Source organism: Notothenia rossii (genome assembly GCF_949606895.1).
Source record: "Notothenia rossii genome assembly, chromosome: 1".
NCBI classification, from domain to species: domain Eukaryota; kingdom Metazoa; phylum Chordata; class Actinopteri; order Perciformes; family Nototheniidae; genus Notothenia; species Notothenia rossii.
Window position 1 is genome coordinate 49,312,713 of NC_136912.1, and position 22,262 is coordinate 49,334,974.

At 42.9% G+C, this 22,262-nt stretch overlaps 1 protein-coding gene across 2 annotated transcripts; it reads right to left on the minus strand.

Annotated features, from left to right (window-relative positions):
- Positions 1-628: 628 nt before the first annotated feature.
- LOC307035283 (uncharacterized protein) lies at positions 629-22,208 on the minus strand. Of its 2 annotated transcripts, XM_079674405.1 has the most exons (20): positions 18,292-22,208; positions 11,971-12,050; positions 11,687-11,780; positions 11,196-11,298; positions 10,509-10,898; positions 10,182-10,280; positions 9,411-9,947; positions 9,153-9,246; positions 8,948-9,057; positions 8,549-8,675; positions 8,282-8,396; positions 8,106-8,168; positions 7,753-7,807; positions 7,448-7,539; positions 7,199-7,288; positions 6,786-6,903; positions 4,513-4,605; positions 4,239-4,409; positions 3,814-3,990; positions 629-1,138 (listed from the first exon to the last, which is right to left on the minus strand). In XM_079674405.1, exons 10-20 carry the CDS (start codon positions 8,614-8,616, stop codon positions 927-929), a joined length of 1,254 nt encoding a protein of 417 aa, XP_079530531.1. In that variant the 5' UTR covers positions 8,617-8,675; positions 8,948-9,057; positions 9,153-9,246; positions 9,411-9,947; positions 10,182-10,280; positions 10,509-10,898; positions 11,196-11,298; positions 11,687-11,780; positions 11,971-12,050; positions 18,292-22,208; the 3' UTR covers positions 629-926. The 2 variants fall into 2 exon arrangements, with proteins under 2 accessions (XP_079530531.1, XP_079530532.1); XM_079674406.1 differs by lacking the exon at positions 18,292-22,208 and having other exon boundaries at positions 995-1,149; positions 11,971-12,856.
- Between the last annotated feature and the right edge of the window lie 54 nt (positions 22,209-22,262).

Here is a 22,262-nt window from a genome sequence, read left to right on the forward strand (position 1 = left end):
TTCCCAGTAGAGACGTGCCATAGAACATGGAAACCTATGTGCGAAACACACAATAGCCAGCATGTGTAGTTCTGGTGACGGGGTGGGGGAGGGGGTGGACCTGTCCGACTCCAGTTTTGGACCATGTGCCGTGGTTCCATTCCATTTCAAGGTGATGTTGGACGCTCGGCGCACTGCCACTCCAACATCCAATCACAGAGCTTGAGGACTATCACGGGGTTTGTCCATGGATGGGTTTGTGAAGCAAAGAAGAGAGAATACTTACTTCCGGGTGTAAAATTCTCTAAAGCAACTACTATGAGCTGCTCCGACCCTCGGTCCTGACGGACTCCAAAAGTCCGACATTATACAATCAAACAAATAAATAAACACAAGGATAATTGTGTGTTATTGTTGAGGAAATAACACTGTGTGGTTTAGAAAATAATACAAAATTAGAGGTACGAGTTGGGAGTGAGAATGTATTGGTATTTACCCTGCATTATGCACGTTACTAATAAAGAATTATGTTAATGTATGAACTCTATTTACAATGCATTCACATTAATAGTTCATAATCAACGAATGACAAAATGCAGTGACAAGAAAACAACCATTGTATAGCACTTGTTTGAGTAATAAGAGGCAGTTTAATATAAAGGCAAGGCAATTTATTTTCATACACATCAGCAAGTCAAAGCGCTTTAAATAAACGGAAGTACAAAATATAAACACATTTTCACATTACTATGAACTCAGTCGGGCGAAACAAGTGCATAGTTTCATATTGTTCTCATATATAGAGTTTTATAATGTCTTTATTTTGTATGGCTTTTAGTGTGTTTTAAATGTGTTTTGTCATTATTATGGCGTGCGCCAGCGTGTGGACGTGACACGTCGCTTTTGAAAGAGCTCTCCAGTGCCTCTGTGTTGCTTGGCAGAAACCTTTACAGGTCTTCTTCCTCAGACTCAGGGGTAGTGTAGCCATTGTCATCCGACTCCTCAATGTCCTGCTGTAATTGAAGATCATGGCATTCCAAAGCGGCTACACCGCTGTACGTATGTACAGCCTGTTTGTGTTGGCTTTTGAGGAAGTGCCACCTCCGACTGAGGACACTCTTGAGCCCATGTGCAGCATCCTCTGTCAGGTCACCGAAATCTGTAGACAGACTTTTGCATCACACAGCAAAAGGGCTCAATGTAAACAAACCATGACAATTGCAAATCTCTTTGCATTGTACAATGCTGCATATGTAAAAACACTACAAAATAGGTAAATCCATCTTAAACTGAAGGATGTTACTATATATTGGGTGCCAAATGGGACATGTTGATTAATGTTTATATAGTGCTTAACAATTAGTCAATAGACAGAAAATAATCGATTATGATCTTGATAAAGAATAGTTTCAGTAATTTACTATTTCACTTCGGCCTGACACAGTGACAGATGTGTTCTACTCAGGGGCGGATCTAGACAAATATTCATGGGGTGGCAAGAGGGTGGCAGGAGAATTTCAGGGGTGGCATCCCCTGGCAGAAGTATATGCTGATTTAATCGCAGTCATATTAATCAATGTTAACTTCGAAAGCCACAATATTGATATTTTAACTCAATAACATTAGGTGACATTATTGTGGCACATCAGTAAAGCCTTAAATATAAATATATAAGGTGGCACACGTAATTTAATTAATTTTAACTGAATGAGTTGGTTTAACTCTTAGACCAGCAGGGGTACCAAATATGCAGACTGCTGCAATAAGTACATTAATTAACTGTCTCATCGATGTGTGTCTGTATCAATATGATAATATTAATAATCATATTATTCATATCAGCTGTCAATCACTGTTATGATTCACATATTCAGTGTTATTATTAAATAAACTATATTTTTTGGAGAGTTAATGATGAATGTTCCTCAAGATGCTTGCTCACCCTCCTTCAAATTTTAAAGACCAGTAATTACTATCATAATTCAAAAGGATCAAAGGAACAGTTCAGCACCCCACAACTTCATTGCAAACAGTTACAACCTTGACTTTACATCAGAAAGAACAAACATTAAAGAAGTGACTAACTGCATCAGTTAGGGTTAAAAAAAAACGTGTATTCAGCTAAAACATACATCGCTGCAGTTATGATCCAGTGGAAAGCCCTTACCTTACCTGGCCTAGTTAAATCAAAGTGGTTACTTTTGTTTGGCTGGGCAGTGAAGTTTTACACACCGTCTTATTTGACTTTCTCAGGACTTTAGACTGTTTTTTGGGACCCCCACAAAGAAAAAACATATATTTACACATGTAAGGTCATCTTCTTAAATAGTTTATTATTCTCATCGACTCATCCGTGAGCAGAGCATCAAGTTGGCATGTCTATAACAGCTGAATGTGGCGATTACCATCTTGATTAGCAACAAAACGCCACATAAACTTATTAAGATTTAAAGCTATGGTGCGTTTTGATTCAATGCTGAGTACCGTCAAACTTGACAGGCTCTTCTCTGTCATAGTAGATCGCAAACAGTTGCGGCGCCAAAGTCTTTGTGTTGGGTAATCTATGGTAGGGCTAACCCATACAGTGGTGGGGCTCAAGTCAGTATTTGCAATGTAATTACATACACGCTCCCCTTGACAGTGAAACGCCACGCGTGAGGTTTAGATTATTTCCCTGTCTCAATCCAAATTGAACTGTATGAAATAAAAAGGCACATTTCTCTTGTAGTAAATAAAAAGGGTGACCTGGAGCCAATCCTGCAATTTCCCCACAGGTGAAAGAGTTGAAAACCCAACCCCTGTAGGGGGGTCTGGGGGGATTCTTCCCCAGGAGATTTTTTGAAATACTAACATCAAATACACATTCTGGTGCTCTGTTGAGAAGAAAAATAAATAAATATATATTACTACACAACGTATTTAAAAAAATGAATGCCATTTTAGTTTTTTGTTACTTTGTTCTGAAAGCTGAACCTGCTGCTCCTCACAGAGAGGAGAGGGAAGAGGCTGTGTGAATTACTTTACATTGTGGATAAGGGTGGATAGCCCCCATTGTTCTGTGTGTCAAAATGAAAGACAGCCCACACACCTATCAATCATCAAACCTTGGGGTCTTATAGTTGTACCGATGTATATAGAGATGTACTACAGCAAAAGTATTCTCCGTCGGGACTTCCTGCAACAACACCACGCCGTTATCGTGATTCTGATTGGCCAGAAGATATTATCAAAGATGTTCTATTGAGAAGACGATCACTACTTGACAAAAGTGTTCAAAACCGTTTCTAGTCTTCGGTATTTCCAGACAAGTGGCTACTGAAATCAATCTTACTAACTGCTGTCTGTGCATATTACTCCGCGAGTTGGCAGACTTTATTTTGCTTACTTTAATATCATTGTTCATGGTGGGGCTAAGCCATTTATTGGTATGGCTGTAGCCTACCCCAGCCATACCCCGACCGCAAATACCTCATTCCTTCTGTCTACTTGTATCCGAAATGCTTCTCGTTTTGCGCTGTCCTCCCGTTCAAATGAAATCGCCGCCAATCAGATTTCCAAGCTCGCGCCAGGGGGGGGGAGGTGTTACAAGGTTCGCGTCTTGTGCTGCATTCACTTGCACTCGGACATTAAAGATTTTCTCTCATAAATGTCCGATGAGCCACAACTTTTCTTTCAAAACAAAGCTGCCAAATGGGGTGGCAGCTGGAGTGGCAAGGCATTTTTCTGAGGTGGCAGCTGCCACCCCGTAGAACCGCCACTGGTTCTACTTATGTAAGACATGTAATGTGTTGAAGAGTGGATGAAAATATTCAAATTTTAAGATCTCAGACATACTGCTGGTTTTGATGCCCTCCAAAGTCTGTCCTCTGAGTGCTTCCACTTCTTGCACTTCCTTCAGAAGGAACATGATGTGCTGCGACATCTCTTTCACCAGGATGCTCTGCTCCTCCTCCAAACGTCTGACCAGCATTACCTGGTCAAAGACAGACCTCTTCAACCTGAAGGTGTTGCCTTTAGGTTGAGGAAAGGAATGGAGTAGTGGACAAGGAATATTTATTCATAAATGATATTATTACAGAATGATTTTCATTTCTGAGACACGAATCTTTGTAGCGATAGCATTGGTTCTCTATAATGTAAAACTAATAACAAATATTATATATTTGCAGGTATCACCATTGCTTTTTCTGCCCCACGATAAACTGTCATATTTTGGTATAGACTAAAAAAACAACAAGCCAAACTAGCAATTATCCTACCATTTGCATGCCTCTCCCATGGTAGGATGTAGCCCTCTGTCAGTCTGCAAGCCAACTCCTCGTCAATATGTTCTTCCTGCACTCCTGAGTTGTATTGCACAACCTTTTTGCGAAGCTTCTTCTTCAGCTCTCTCATTCTCTTCCTCTTTCTTTGCCTTGCCTGGTTGCTGTCTACAAATGAAACGGAAACAAAACTGTGTCATGGTGCCAGAATGTTTTTGTTGTTTTTGAAGTGTAATTTCAATAACTACGTTTGACAACAAGCCATGCTGACGATACAGATCTTGCTTCCTGCGCAAAAGACTGACGGTGATGTTCTCAATATCCACCCTCAGTCCTTCAGTACACCCTGGGGCGTAGACTCTCTCTAAATAGTTGCAAAAAAACAATTGGAGAAGAGATACAATCAGTGACAGTCTCAGTTTCAACATATAGCCAACTTATATTGTGTGTCTAAACTTACAGTAATTAACAGATGTATATTCAAGATAAGATCCAATCTTCCTATTTCAATCCCCAAAAACTATTTTCTATCTTCTCCACCCTCTTGGACCCCCCCAAAGCCCCTCCCCCCTCCTCCCTTCTGTCAAGCGACTTTGTTAACCACTTTGAAAAAAAGGTTGATGATATTCGCTCTTCTTTTTCTGACTCACCTTTACTCACCGCTGGGTCACCAGACCCACCGTTCACCCACACACTGACCTCCTTCTCCCCTCTCTCTCCAAGTGAGGTTCTTACCCTCATTACCTCTGCCCGTCCTACCACCTGTCCTCTGGACCCTATCCCCTCAAACCTCCTTCAGACTATCGCTCCTGATATTCTACCGTTTCTCACCCATTTCAACATATATATATTGACGAGGAGTTGGCTTCAACACTTCTCTAACTTCTGGTCACTTTCCAAACACTCTCAAGGAGGCAAGAGTAAACCCTCTCCTAAAGAAAACCACTCTCAACCCGTCTGATGTTATAAACTACAGGCCTGTCTCTCTCCTCCCGTTCCTGTCTAAAACACTTGAACGTGCTGTCTTTAAACAACTCTCCTGTTATCTCCATCAGAACAACCTTCTGGATCCGCACCAGTCTGGTTTCAAGGCAGGTCACTCAACAGAAACTGCTCTCCTTGCTGTCTCTGAGGAACTGCACACTGCTAAAGCAGCCTCCCTCTCCTCTGTCATCATCCTTCTGGACGTGTCTGCTGCATTCGACACGGTGAACCATCAGATCCTCCTTCGCACTCTCCAAGAACTTGGAGTTTCAGGCACTGCACTTTCCCTCCTCACCTCATACCTCAAAGACCGCACCTACAGGGTTACTTGGAGAGGGTCCGAGTATGACCCTTGTCAATTAACTACAGGGGTCCCTCAGGGCTCTGTTCTTGGTCCCCTCCTCTTCTCCTTGTACACAAACTCACTCGGGTCTGTCATTAGCCCGCATGGTTTTTCATACCACTGCTACGCTGACGACACCCAACTAATTCTGTCCTTTCCCCGCTCAGAGACCCAGGTCGTCGCACGCATCTCTGCTTGCCTAGCAGACATCTCTCAGTGGATTTCTGCTCATCACCTCAAGCTCAACCATGACAAGACTGAACTGCTTTTCCTTCCGGGAAAAGATTGTCCCACTCTTGACCTAACAATCAACATCGGCACCTCTGTTGTTTCCCCGACTCAGACTGCAAGGAATCTGGGTGTGATCCTAGATAACAAACTGTCCTTCACTGCAAACATTGCTGCTACAACCCGCTGCTGCAGATACACGCTTTACAACGTCAGGAGGATACGTCCCCAGCTGACCCAGAAAACAGCGCAGGTTCTGGTCCAGGCTCTCGTCATCTCACGCCTAGACTACTGCAACTCCCTCCTGGCTGGTCTACCTGCATGTGCCATCCGACCTCTGCAGCTCATCCAGAATGCAGCGGCTCGTCTGGTCTTCAACCTTCCAAAATTCTCCCACACCACACCGCTCCTCCGCTCCCTTCACTGGCTTCCAGTAACTGCTAGAATCCACTTCAAGACACTGGTACTTGCGTACCATGCTGCGAATGGATCTGGCCCTTCCTACATCCAGGACATGGTTAAACCGTACACCCCAGCACGTGCACTCCGCTCTGCATCAGCCAAACAGCTCGCTGCACCCGCACTGCGAGGGGGACCCAAGTTCCCATCAGCAAAAACTTGTGGGTTTGCTATCCTGGCTCCAAAATGGTGGAATGAGCCCCCCATTGAAATCAGGACAGCAGAAAGCTTACACATCTTCCGGCGCAGACTGAAAACTAATCTCTTTAGACTTCACTTCGAGCGATTGAATTATTAACAAAGCACTTATATACTAATAAAGGGCTGGCTTATCTAAAGCCAGTTGAGTAGCACTTGAAATGTTTGGCTCTATGAAACCTGATGTACTTATATGATTCTGTTTTCTTCAATGTTGTATCTTCCTGGTCGAAGGCACTTATTGTAAGTCGCTTTGGATAAAAGCGTCAGCTAAATGCAATGTAATGTTATGTAATGTAATGTATATATGGAAAACCTTTGGTATGTCTTACCTGTGACCGCCCATTGCTTGACATCATACACCCAATGCTGTATGGTCTCCTGATCAAGGTTGTTCTCCTTTTTGAAGTCGCTGAAGCTGGCAGCTTCCACCTTTGCCCTCTCTGTGATCTTTACCAAAAAAAGAAAATGTCAGAGCAAAAGTGCCATGCAACACCATAATGCAAAGGACACCAGTTTTCAGTACAAGACTGTGAGCCTCTCCGCTCACACAGGGTTCAAATAGGGACGGAAAGAGCAGGTTGGTTGAACACAGGCGTTTATTAACTCCAAAAATATACGCGGGTCTCAAACGTTGCCCGGGTGGGAACCTTCACAGGTCCTTTGGCGACCTTCCAGGATCCCGCCTACTGCGAAAACAGACCAGAACCAGGTTACAACATGCTTTTATTCCGGCACTGATTACCTGATTCCGATCAGCTGTCCGGCCTCCGGCCGAGCCACTCCCTTCACTCCAGCAGCCAGCGCCCACACCACACCCCGCTGCCACAAAGACCTTCAGAAGAACAGTTGAAACATTCCATGACACCATCTGACTTGCAAGAGGAAGTGTGGATAAGGGAGAACATAATGTATATAGCCATGAGGTTACATTGCAGACATCCTTCATAAATATGTAATGTCAGATGAGAAGACAATTGTAATTTGCCCTTACTTTGACATATCTGTGGGCTAAAACTTGATGAAGGTTGTCCCTCTTCCTTCTGTTCCAACCCATGGCCTGTTGAGTGAGCATGTTCACTCTTCCTAAAAAAGACAAAAATATATCCACAAACAAAAAAGTAATTATTCACATCAAAAAGGCAATACTGAGTGAGAAATCTGATAGACATGACTAAACCGAATCGTTGAACTGGTCATTACAGTAAAGTAATACACCAATAATGTTTTTAAGGAGGAAACTCTCTGTAAAATACTTATCAGGGCTGCCTTATCACAGTGTGTAGTGTTAATGCCAACCTGCTTTTGTCATGTATTTTGTGACCAGAGCTGCCCTAGAGAGAAAGCTGTTTACCTATAATGAATGTTACAATTAATGTTCAGTCACCATCACATAACAATATTACCTACACATCATAGATCTTGAACTGGATGGTTCAAGAGAAAACTTGTGTACTGACTTCCTACAATATGCATGCATTTAGTGTTGCTGAACATATGAGCTGCCTATCTTTCATTTGAACTCAGACATAAAGGATATGCTTTAAACTAATTAACAGGCTTGTCACTGAGATGACACATACATATTTGTACTGCTTTCTGTTAAGACTTCTTGTATCCATACAGTTACAATGATGCCATTAATAACATACCTGCTCTACTTCCTCTCCCACTGTGTTTCCTGCTCCGTCCTGACTTCTGCCACCCCATCTCACCTGCAACACAGTGCAAGTAGTGTTATGTAGCATTTCTTTAGAAGTTTTTGATACCCAATAAGGCATGCCATGCACAACATTTAAAAGGCCTTTGCATTAAAGACGTTATGTACCTCGCATTTTGCTGTATGGACTTTAGCATGCATCACGCTAAGAAATGGCCTCATTTCTGTCAACGGCAGAAGCTCTGGTATTCCCTCGGCTATTTTGTTAAGGTATAGCCAGTACCTAAGAAGCAGGAGCAGCATTTTGTGATTGAGTGTTACAAAGATAAACTTTTAATTGACATGACAACAATATCAATATCATCTAAAATGACTGCTGAGGCATAGGCCATTTTAAACATGGTTGTGGATGTGCAATATGACAGTGAGGATTACCTGCATGTTACATCCATACAGAAGAAGTCAACATTTGCCTTCTTGGACATCTCTTTTTGGAGAAACATTGGGTACGCAATATATTTCTCCACGGAATTGGTTCAGTCCTCGTAAGAGAAACCCATGTCTGATTAATCAGAAGAAAATCTAGTTGTTAATAATAAACTGACACAGCAAGGCCTGGCTTAAGCACTCATCTCTGTCATCTAGGTGGCTATAACAACAAATATCACTTGGATGCTACAAATGATGGATCAATTCCGCTCCACAATCAAAAGTGTTTAATGCTTCCAATTCTTACAAAGGCTTAGACTTGGATTGCTATTAAAACTGAAATAATGAGACCAGACTCAAGAACCAAACACATATACACACACAGACACACTTACAAATACATACCTGTAAACTGCCACTTGAATGCCCTCCTCGTCTAACTGGGCACCAGACTTTTTTGACATCTCTCTGCCAGCGGTGAATTTGGCAGTACCACAGACGGCACTGTCATTTCCCTATAAAGTCAGTTTATTACACACAAGTTTTGACATATATAAAAAAGAACACCACAGCTGTAACTGCAACTATCATAATGAGAAAAAAAACGTACACTTTTCATGTTAGCTCTGACAAGGTCAACAAAAGTTGCGACTTCCTCGTCCTTGGCCAGGAACAAGCCCTCATAGATTGGCGACTCCTCAGTCCTATCCATGATAAGTTAACATACAATTCAATAATAAAAATCACAAAGCACTACATTACTATGATTTGTTTTAATGTCTGTTATTGCTACTCAAACACAACCCCAAGGGCTACTATTTGTATTAGCGGTGTGTTCTTTATCATTTTCATTAATACCTATACCTACCCTTTTGACTTGGAAAACCGGTAATGCTTGCAGTTTCCATCACAGCAGACAGCCAACATGTCTGGAGAACATGCTGGACAAACAAAGTGATGGACCTGGCACATATCCTCTTGTTTCTACTGACAGAAGCAAAACTCGAAGAAGCTTCGCTGAAATGTATCAGCACAGATACTACCTGTCTGTATATTGATTTTAAAAAAGTGGATTAGAAATTGTTTTGAAAGCAATGCCAACAATTTATGATGTGGTATACAATAATATGATATTGTTTTTGTATGTTTCCGTGTGATTCAGGCAGATTTACCCATCCAGCTTGAACAGATCTGTGCTCCAACATTTTCAGAAAGGCCTGTCTGGACATGGCTGGTGCTGTCACCTTCATGTGCTCGAATGAGGTGAACACATCATATTTGTAAAGCGTCTGGCAGCTGGTGCTAGCTGGCCAGTACCGATACAAAAGCAGGTCTTTAACCTCAGGAGTCCATTCTGCAGAGCAGGATGGACAGGATTTCCGAGGCAAGCAGACATTTTATCGTCCTGTGAACAAATGGACAAAGTAAAGGTATTTCGGTAATTAAACTGTGAGTTTTGCCTTAAAATATTGGATTTTATACATAGATGTGCATATATGATGTATTAGCTATTTGACATGGCATTTGGGTGTTGTCTGAAAATGACCAGGTGATAAAAATCTTTGCATTGCACAAAGTGGTAAAACTCTGCTGTACAATACTACTTGTACAAAAAAGAAGGGCTTTCAGAACAACTTACCGTTGATGGTGACCACAGAAATATGCTTCCAAGGAGTATCTGTGACTTCATCAGAGCATTCACAGATTGACCTTGGAGTAGGAACAGGCAGTTGACATACTGCAATATAGAAAATAAGTTAGGAAGGGGGTATTTACAGTTTTTCCTTAATTCTCCAGATTATCAAGATATTCAATCAAATGTTGCATAATTTCCACATATCTTGCAGCCCTAGTCAAAACCATAATCATACTTTTTTCAATCAGCTATGTACACTTCCCATTCGCACTTAATTATGGGAACTACACTATAATGGGACATTGTAATGTAATGTTGATCTTTACATACTTTGTTCACAAAACTGAGGCTGGCCATTTTCCTCCACCACCACAGCAGTAGTAGGGGGAATGGGCTCCAGAAATCCATTGAACACAGCCTCTCTGTCATGGAAGATATTCCTCTCGTGGGCCTCAATGTCACAGGTTGCACAGAGGAACTCCATGTCCAGTGGAACACAGTCCAGGCACCTAATAGCCGCTTCTTCTGCACAGCATCTGTGGCACTTCTGAATGGCTATTCTCTCAGCTGAGAGATTTGCATTAAAAAGCATTGGCCTAGCCGTTTTCATTCTCACATCTGTGAGAAGCTGCCTTTGGGCCCAGGCAGAAACCGTTCCGTCTGTTGCCTCCGGAACCTGGACTGCAGTTAGGGTGTCCCTTAACTCTTGGAGATATTTTTCTAAAAAATAAAACAGCTGTTAAGCCACCACCCTAAAACTGGTATGATGGATATTAAGGTAGTATACTGAACCACTTTTGAGTTGGAAAAATATATACCGATTAATAATAGCAACATGCTATGAATCATGCATCCAAAGCAATATTAGCAAGTGATACTTATGCCAAATATGCATTCACTTGCCATGAAACAGTCAATATTCAATACTTTATTATGATTAACTAGATGAGTATAAAAATGGAAACATTGGGAAAAACTGTAGTGCCAGTCAACTGCTGTTATAATCAATATACTCACCAAGACTACCAAACTCTTGATGTTCTAGCTGAAGGCCTTCCTCCTGCACAGGATCGTCTCTTCTGGCTTGTGAAGCTGCAGAGATCGTCATTTTTGCTTAACCCTTCAATATATCAAAAATTACCCCAATTAATTGTAATATGAAAATGCTCTGTAAAGACTGCAGGTAATGAAACTAAGAACATATTACCACAACATCACAATGACAATTTACATTTGGCATACCTTTATCCAAATCGAGGTACACATTTAAAAAAATACAACACAAGCAAGGATTATCAGTCACAGGCTCTTAAAATATCTTGATTTAATTTGAAAATGTTTTAAACATTGCAACAGATTTGTCCAGAGGTATCTTCAAATTACATAATTTCATACTGTGTACACCAAAATAAATTTGTTATGAATTATCTTTATTCTTAGTCTTAGAAATCATGATATAGTAAAAAACAAATCTGATGCGGAGCGTTGTGTTTCCCGTTGTCTCTCACGTCTGCGTGTGACCACTGGATTAGAAAGAGGTCTCTTCCTGCTTTTTCTTTTCTTTTTCGGAGGGATGGCAGGAGTTTCAGTGGCCATGGCAGCCTATATTTTTTCAGAGGTTGAGATCAACAACAAAGTTGTAATACAACGTAAGACAACAGCACTTATATTTGAGCAATTATTTAACGGTTGCATAAAAAGGTCTAACTGACCCTTTACATTACATCAATAAAAAGCAATAGCAATGATTATATTACAGACTTGGGTATTTGCTTATCATGAAAAGCCTCACCCTGGCCTCATGGAGATGAGCCTCGCTAATCAATGCAGCCATGTGCATCGTGGCCTCCTTGGGATCCTCAAAGACCCTCACTTCAGGGTTGAGGGACACGGCATACAAATAATACAAACAATACACAAAATGAAGAGTGAGAGAAAGACAGGAGAGCGATTAAAAGACAGAGTGATAGAAAGAGAGACAGTGAGAGAGAGAGTGGATATGTGTGTGTTGGAGATTTTAAGTGTAAAACAGGAAAAATAAAAACATGATTAGGATTATTTAGAATAACAGTAACATCTGTGCAATACTCTATATGCAATAATAATTAATCTGAGCAATACTCTGGCATACATTATGCATTTATACTGTGCATATTGTTATATTATGCACATATTTTTACATACTTGTTATTCTTATATCTTCTACTATATATTTAAATTCTAAAATGTAACTGTTAGGCTCCTCGTAAAGAGACACAAAACTAGAACCCGCTATGCAAGAACACTGGGCTTAGGTGAAGTGTCAAAAAGACTGGATATAATAAGTCCACAAAAACCAGGCAGGGGACAAAGCAAACTCTGAACAGAGTGGGGAGAACGTGGAGCAGGGCTGAGACGGAGTATGGGCTGGGCGTGGCAGGCAGGACGGAATGGAATGTGGAGTTTCACTGTGAGTATACGAAAAACTAGCAAAGTCTGATGATCGAACCGGGGTTTTAAGCAGCAGCAGGTGAGTGGTGGCAATCAGTGATGATGAGAAACAGTAGCGGAGGTGAGTTGGTGGAAAACGGAAAGTAGGTCAACCACGCCCAGCCAGGAAGACAGACAAACAGATAGACAAATAAACAGAAAAAAGGAGAAGGGGGTATCGCAATTCCTCACAGTACCCCCCCCTCAATGGGAGCCACCTGGCGACCACTAGGCTTGTTTGGATGAGCCCTGTGAAAGGCCCTCAAAATGATTGGGTCCAGGACACGGGAACGAGGAACCCAGCATCGCTCCTCGAGGCCATAACCCTCCCAGTCCACCAGATACTGGAAACCCCTGCCCGACGTCTGACGTCCAAAAGACGGTGCACCGTATAGGCAGGGTGATTGTCGATAATACGGGCGGGAGGGGGGGGTAAGGCCGGAGGGCTCAATTCACTGGTGTGAACCGACTTAATCTGAGACACGTGGAAAGTGGGGTGAATTCTCAGAGCTCTGGGAAGCTTCAACCGGACTGCGGAAGGGTTAATGATCCTTAGGACGGGAAAAGGACCAATGAAGCGTGGGGAAAGCTTCTTGGACTCAGAGATGAGAGGAATGTTGCAGGAGGACAACCAGACTGACTGGCCTGGGACGTATGGAGGAGCTGCCTTTCTGTGACGGTTGGCTGATCGCTGGTTCCGTGCAGAAGTCTGGAGAAGAGCAGATCGTGTATCTCTCCAGATCTTCTGACAGCGACGCACATGCTGCTGGACTGAGGGAACTGCTAAGTCTAGCTCCTCTTCGGGGAACCGGGGCGGCTGGTACCCTAATGAAGCCTCAAAGGGGGAGAGACCAGTAGCGGAGCAGGTGAGTGCGTTGTGGGAGTACTCAACCCATGAGAGATGAGAGCTCCAAGTAGAGGGGTTTTGGTCGGTGATGCAGCGGAGAGCTGACTCCAGGTCCTGATTTGTTCGTTCTGTTTGATTGGGTGTGATATCCAGAGGTCAGGCTGACTGAGGCTCACAGGGATTGACAAAACTCCTTCCAAACTCGAGAGGTGAACTGGGGACCACGGTCTGAGACAATGTCGGAAGGGATACCATGTAACCGGAAAACATGTTCTGTGAGGAGTTGGGAGGTCTCCAGGGCTGAAGGGAGTTTTGGAAGAGCAACGAAGTGAGCCGACTTGGAAAACCGGTCTACTAGAGTGAGGATTGTGGTGTTGCCCTGGGAAGGGGGCAGGCCGCTAACAAAATCCAGTGCGATGTGTGACCAGGGATGACTAGGGATAGGTAGGGGCTGGAGCAACCCTGCAGGAGACTGGTGGGAGGACTTACTCCTAGCACACGTGGGACAGGCAGAAACGTACTCCAGAGTGTCCCTGTTGATCGTTGGCCACCAGAAATGTCTCTTCAGGAAAGAAAGAGTGCGGTTTACTCCGGGATGGATTGAGAACCGGGAATTCTGGACCCACTGTAGAACCTTGAAGCGGGCAGCATAAGGAACAAACCGACGGTTCGGAGGACCATTGCCTGGGTCTGGTTGCTCTGTCAATGTCTCGAGGATGGTGTTATTAATCTCCCAAGAGAGGGCGCCTACTACACAACTCTTGGGAAGGATTGAAGCATCTGGAGGCTCGGGAGAGTCAGGAGAGCATAGCCTAGACAGAGCATCTGGCATTCCTGGAGCCAGGGCGGAAGGTGAGGCAAAAGTCGAAGCGACAGAAGAACAGAGCCCACCTGGCCTGTCGGGAGTTCAGTCGCTTCGCAGACTGGATGTAGGAGAGATTTTTGTGGTCCGTCCAGACCAGGAAAGGCTGCTTGCTGCCTTCGAGCCAGTGTTTCCCCTCCTCTAGTGCCAACTTAACAGCCAGAAGCTCCCTGTTACCAACATCATAATTGCGCTCCGCAGGAGAGAGGTGACGTGAAAAAAAAGCACAGGGATGGAGGATGTTATCAGGACCAGCCGTCTGAGACAAAACTGCTCCTACTCCAGTGTCAGACGCGTCCACCTCCACAATAAACTGCTTCTCTGTGTCTGGCTGAAAAATGATGGGAGCTGAGGTGAACAAGGACTTGAGTTTGATGAAAGCCCTGCTAGCCTCTGGAGTCCAACAGAACGTGATCTTGATGGAGGTGAATATGGAGAGAGGTGCAGCTACCTTACTGAAGTTCCGGATGAAGCGACGGTAAAAGTTGGCAAATCCCAGAAACCTCTGGAGCTCCCTCCTTGTAGTTGGGACTGGCCACTCCACCACTGCCTTGATCTTTCCAGGGTCTGCCTCCACCTTGCCCTGGCTGATGATATAGCCCAGGAAGCTGATACGGTTCTGGTGGAACTCACACTTCTCCGCCTTAACATAGAGCTTGTTCTCCAGCAGTCTCTGTAGGACCATGCGGACATGGTTCTCGTGTTCCTCCTGATTCCTGGAGAAAATCAGGATGTCGTCTATGTAGACAAAGACAAAGCGGTTAAGGGAGTCGCGCAAGACATCATTGACCATAGCCTGGAAAACTGCTGGGGCGTTAGTGAGACCAAAAGACATGACCAGATATTCAAAATGGCCCAATGGAGTGTTAAACGCTGTCTTCCATTCATTCCCCTGGCGGATGTGGATCAGATGATAGGCGTTTCGAAGGTCAAGCTTGGTGAACAGGGTTGCCTCTTGGAGAGGTTCAAAAGCTGAGGTGAGAAGGGGTAATGGGTACTTGTTCTTGACCGTGATATTGTTTAACCCCCGAAAGTCTATGCAAGGTCGTAGTGACTTATCCTTCTTGCCTACAAAGAAGAACCCGGCACCCACAGGAAAGGAGGAGGGACGAATAATACCAGCAGCCACAGAGTCCGTGATATAAAGCTCCGTAGCCTCCTTCTCAGGACGGGACAGATTGTAGAGGCGGTTGGAGGGTAGAGGAGCTCCAGGGAGCAGATCAATTGGGCAGTCGTAGGGTTTGTGGGGAGGAAGAGAGAGAGCCCTCTCTTTGCTGAAGACCCGACGCAGGTCGTGGTAAGTAGCAGGAACACCAGTCAAATCTACAGATGCATCAGAGCAGACAACAGGATTTGGGGAAACAGAAGTTGAAGGTCTGGCAGAACACAGGCAGTTAGCGAGACAGTGCTGATCCCATTCAATAATCCTTCCGTACCACTGGTGGTACGCCAGCTCCTGCTAGTGGTACGTGGAGGAATCTGACATATATAAAATAAAATAAAAAGATGAATTTATTTATTTAATTTTTTTGGTTTTTCAAAGGTGGGGTAGGTAATTTTGGAGAAACCAGCTCGAGTGAGCTAGAATTTGAAAATACACAACCGGAAAAAATATGCCACTTCCTTACAGAGCCTTCCACAGATGAAATTTTTTTAAGGATTTTTTGTCAAAGCACTTCAGATATTCATTGCTATCGGGATGTTAAGAGCATTCCATGGAATATAATAAAAGTGTATCTCGAGCCGGTTTCTCAAAAGTACCTACCCCATCTTTAACCTTTACACATAAGACAGACATATAAAATACAGGAAACACAACTAAGTAAACAAAAAGCAGTCACTACATTGTGCACATTTGGGACATTAAGGTGCACTATTATTACTGCAAGAGCAGCTGATGGTAAGGACCTCAGACAACTTCAATTTAAAACAGGCTATAGGGACAAGTGACATCAGTTTGAGACTTGATTGAATAAAACTAATAAAAAAATAAATCATACTATCAAAATACTACAACGAATGAAAATAAGCTTGAGATAATTGAAACTGTGGTTTAAATTTGTTCTAATAGGCTATTGCTGTTTGTAGATTTAGAAACTAAAACATTTTATAATTTTATTTCTGGCATTGTTAATTACGACCTTACTACCCACTAACGTTGCAAGCAAGCTAAAGAAAGAAGAAAGCTGAATGATGTTAAAAACGTGGCTCAAAACGGGAGGTATTCGGAAGAGAGGTACAGAGGAGAATATTACCAGCAAAAGTGAACAAGTGAATGAGGAGGAGGACAGTCATCAACCGAGCACAAGTGCAGGCTCCGCAAGCAACGCAAAAGTGATATGAACAGCCGCTGTGATGGAGGACAGAAGTGACTCAGGAAGAAGGCATTTGCTCAAATAATGGAGAGAAGGCTGTGACCGAGGTCAAACGCTGAAAAAGCACACACTTGTCCTTAATTGTTGTCTTTTTTCTTATCTCTTTTCTTTTTTACTTTGCCACCACAGAAATGGCAATAGCAAACATCAGCAGACTGAAGATGAGCTATTAGCCCTTAGGCTCATCTGCTCCTGGAGGCTTTGGACTCACGGTCCAAAAGGCTATCCTCCGCACCAGAATCAATGAGAGCCTGGAGAGGCAATGTCATAGAACTAACACAGAGCTTGGCGGGAATTAGAAAACGACTCAAGGATGGGGGTAGAGATGATTGCTGTGGACTCGTCAGGAACCCCAATCTCACTGACGAGCCTCCCAGTTTGGACGTACTGGGCAGTTGGGAATGATATGCCCAGTCTTTCCACAATACAGGCATTGGCCCTGCACCTATCCGGCGCTGACGCTCCTCCGGAGAAAGTCTAGCACGACCCAGTTGCATGGGCTCCTCCTTTAAGAGTTTAAAGCCTCTGCCCAGGTTAAAGCTCTCCCGCGGAGCAAACCCAAAACAAAATTGATCCTCGTTGCTTCTGCAGCAAATGCAACAGGACGCTGACGAAAAACCTTGTTACATGACATACATTACAATCTGCAAGAACACTGGGACGGAGACTTAGGTGAAGTGTCAAAAAGACTAGATTTAATAAGTCCACAAAAACCAGGCAGGGGACAAACAAACTCTGAACAGAGTGGGGAGAACGTGGATCAGGGCTGAGACGGAGGTTGGGCTGGACGTGGCAGGCAGGACGGAATGGAATGTTGAGTTTCACTGTGAGTATATGAAGAACTGGCGAAGTCTGATGATCGAACCGGGGTTTTAAGCAGCAGCAGGTGAGTGGTGGTAATCAGTGATGATGAGAAACAGGAGCGGAGGTGAGTTGGTGGAAAACGGAAAGTAGGTCAACCACACCCAGCTAGGAAGACAGACAAACAGATAGACAAACAAACAGAAAAAAGGAGAAGGAGGTACCGCAAATCTTCACAGTAACAAATCCCAATTTCCCCCGGAGATCAATTAAGTATTTCTGATTCAGAGTGGGACATTGGGTGGTCCCCACTGGCCAGTCAAATCCTCTGAAAAAACTCCAGTTCCACATTTTTGTTCCACTCCATCGCCGATGCCCTTTAGCCACTATTAAAACTCTGTGTTGAACACTGTCTTTACAACACATGTGCAAATACATGCATTTAAACATATTTTTCGAGCACGCACCTCCACTATCCAACCGTGCCGGTGACAGCTAATGTCATTTAGCTGTATAAACTATAAATGCTATCCAGCTAAAAACTTTGACCGGAAGGCCGGATGCCGCTAGTTGCTGGTAGCTGGACGTGGCCGCTACAGTAGGTTGCGCGTAGCCTATTGTAAAAGCTAAACACACTACAAAACTCAACCTAATATCCAGGAATGAAACGCTATAGAGACTGTGCTACAGTGGAATAAATCAAAGCAATATTATTTCGTGTTTTAAAGAAATAAACTCCCCTTGATTTTAGATACTTACTGTAGTCCGTTGTCAGATGAAATTAATGAAAGTGAGGTGATGTGGGGGGAGTGGTTTTCACCATCATTATCATCATTATATATTTTTTAAATGACTAATATTGGCCTACAATACCCCTTTATTGATCAAATAGGAATATAATTGTCTTTTAAATAACGTAAACTAAAAGGAACAATCTATTTGACACAGCTGAAGCTCTGGCCTTCCTTAAAAAATAACTAATTTAATAAAAATCACAGTTGTATTACACAGAATGCACTGTTTTTTGAGAACACAAACTTGGTAAATAATGCACCATAATACATTCTGACGAAAAATAAAAATTATTATGAATACAAATAAAATAAAACAAGCCTCCCGTGAGTTACTACAAGCTATAAAGTAGATTTTAAAAACGTTTTATAGAATAAAAAGCTCACTGCAGGACGTTGTAGAAATGCGTGTGTGCACCACGACAAAGAAGCCTCATTCACTTTACATTGGCGTTGTTTGCGTGGTGCCGACACGTAAATGTAACAAATGTCGTGACTCCACCACGCAATGCGGTGTTAAGGAGTCGTGGTGGAGTCACGCATTCTGGTGAGATCAAATAAAAGCAATAATTGTGGCTTGCTATTGAGTAAGAACATGTTTTCATGAACCACACAGCTTCCGGTCTTCCTATAACACGTAATGCCGTGAGACTACCAATAGAAATACATTGCTTTTAAAATCGTGCTGTGCAACACGAAAAAAAGGGGGAAATAGTGTTGGTGAACACGAATCAATAGATTAAAAATCGTGTTGGTGAACACGAAATGCCATGAGACTGGGTTGGTGTTTGTGTGTGAGTGAGAGTAACAAGAGCTATATTCAGAGCTCTGCTGCCTTGGCTACAATCTTTCATCATTGCTGTTGTATGATTGGTGTTTAACTACGGTATTTAGCGTCTACAGCACCTCCGCTTTTATGGTTGACGTAGACCCAAACGTCGCACGGAGGTCCCCCGGTGTTGTTGCGGGAGCTGCTGCACTAGCTAACGCTGCACTAGCTAACGCTACATTAGCAAAACAAACGCTGATTTCTTTTGCAAAAGGTGCAGCGGGCTTCAAACATGTTCCCCTCTACTGGTTTCAACCAAGCACTAAATTTGATGTTTTCCAACCAAATACGGTTGAACTTGTACTTCCCCATATTTATTTGTAAGTAGATTAGAAGAGACATGAGTTTCTGACTGCCGCTAGCTGAAGCTTGGTTGCTAGGTTACTAGCTGGGTGTTCTCCGATAAGGGGCCGGGGGAAACAAAGTTAGTGATTACTGGTTCCATGTTGATTTATTTCAATACAAATTGTTGGGGGGGAATTGAAAGGCTCTTACTGTACTGGTTACTTTGCAGCCCGGACATTTTCCAAAACACATTTTAGACGCGATCGCAACACAGAAGTACCTTTCAAATCCGATCATTTTTAAGACCTTCTAAGACCTTTCTTATTTTTTTGGTCATATTTAAGACCTTTTTAAGGCCTTAAATTCAGATTATCAAATTTAAGACTTTTTAAGACTTTTTAATACCCCGAGGGAACCCTGCTAGCTACTTGACTTTAGACAAACAATTCAAAAGACAAAATCAACACAATTTATTGAAAGACCAATCTCTATTTTACGGTGCCTCTCCTTTTGTTTGTATTATTAAACCCTTTCAATCTAAAAAACTGAACAACTCAACAGTTAACTTTATATTTCTTATTGTCCAAAGCATCTATTACACTATTTGATCCCCTCTCATATTCACAGGAAGGATGATTAGTAGGGCTGCCCCCGACCAAAGATGTTCCTGGTCGACCACTGGTCGTCAGGTAAGGCCACTGGTCGACCACTGATCGACCAGTGGCGCGAATGAAAGCGCACGCAGAGACAAACCGCCTTTTTCGCGCAACCGGCAAATAATTAAATTATGATTCTGAATGTGTTGGAAAAATTAACAAGGAGACTGTCTTAACATTTTGTTAATTTATTTCAACACAACACACCATATAAAAACATCACACAACTTATGAACTTTTAAAACCAACACAATAACTTTATAAAACAAACAAAAAACAGTCTTCTTTTAAAAAACTAAATTTAAACTATATTTTTCGTTTCTTTTAAACATGTAAAATAAATATAAATTATATAAACAAACGAATAAATAAATATAGGCTCAAGCCAACTTAAATATTTAAATATCACTGCAAAAGTAAACAGGCCTACAGAGAAGTATTCTCAACATGAAAATAAAACTTTCTGTTTTTTCCTGAGGTCGGAATGCAAACAAAAATTATAAATATACCGCAAAACTTAACTTAAACACTTCAGTTGAACGAATGAAGAACGAAAACTATAAACTACAAAACTATGGTGTTATATTAGGCTAGGCCACTACCTGACTTTCAGGGTTTCCCTCCGATCTTAGTCTTCTCATATTATGAGACAAGAACACGAGTTTGTCTGTGTTGTCCGGGAGAAGTGAGCTCCGTGTCTTGCTCACAATGAAGCCGGCTTTGGAAAATATGCGCTCCGATGGCGTGGATTTGGAAGGGATGGAGCGGATGCGCTTAGCTGCTCTGGCAAGCTTGGGATAGCATTCCTCATTCATTTTCCACCAAATCAGTGGTCCCTTGTCAACCTTGGTTCGGTCTAGGCATGGGCGGTATCATTTTTTTCATACCGTCATACCTTGCTGACATCATACCGTGGTATAAGGTATATGACGGTATCAGTCCCAATTTAAGGGGTAATTTCTCCCCAAAAAATTTCTTTTACTCACTATATCAACAGCCAGCCCCACCAAAAATATTTTCCACCAGCCGCCACTGACCGTATGACTTGGGTCGACTTGATTGAGGTGGCGTTCGGCGGCAAATAGATGTTTTGAACGGTATATTATATGTTCGGTGTAAAATGCAGCCCGAGCCGGTAGACGCTCGCAAAGTGCCGCGACGTGCACGCAAGTGCAAAACAAGGGCTGCATACATGACACATTGTGCAAATGGCACATTTTGAGATCGGATACAGGACGCGTTTGTAAATGTCCGACGTTGTTTCCATAGTGAGCTAAGTTAACAATATATCATCATACATAAACATTTTCCGGGAGTAAATACTTGACTTATGTAAACTGTGTTCGTTATTCTGCCGTCCAGGAGAGAAGCTTTAAAAGGAGACTAAATGGAGTCTCTGTGAAAGTTCAATTGGGTACTTTAATTAAAAAAGGCGCGGGTTGGTCACAAGCATGATATTGTTCAGTCAGACAAACAGCTGTGATCCGCTCCTCGTTAGGGAAGCCAAGAGTTGGATCTCTCCTCCGGTGCTGTTATATATCCTCTGCTGGCTCCTCCCCGCCTGCCGGCTCGCCTCGTCTCCACTGTCCGTTGTTGCATTTAAACAGAGGATTGGCTCCTTTCACATCCAATATATGCTCAACACGCCTTTTCTCCTCATATTCTCTTTCATCACTTTTCATTTAACACATTCTAAACCAGGGGTAGCCAACGCGGTGCCCGCGGGCACTAAGTCGCCCGCAGGGGGGAAATTGGTCGCCCGCCTGCATTTTCTAAAAATAGCACAAGTCACCATGGAGCTCCGTCTAAAAAAATTATTGAATACATTTTTATTTTTAAAATGACAATATTGAATATAAAATGTTATATGCACACATTTTGTATGTACATATGTAAGTGAAATGGAGATTTGGTGCGTAAAATTGAACTCTGACCCCAGATAGGTTCAGAGTTGAACTCCACGCACCAAATCTCCGTTCCACCTTTAGCTGAGACATGGGCCTCATCACCACACCGCAAACAGACGAACACACACACACACACACACACACACACACACACACACACACACACACACACACACACACACACACACACACACACACACACACACACACACACACACACACACACACACACACACACACACACACACACACACACACACAC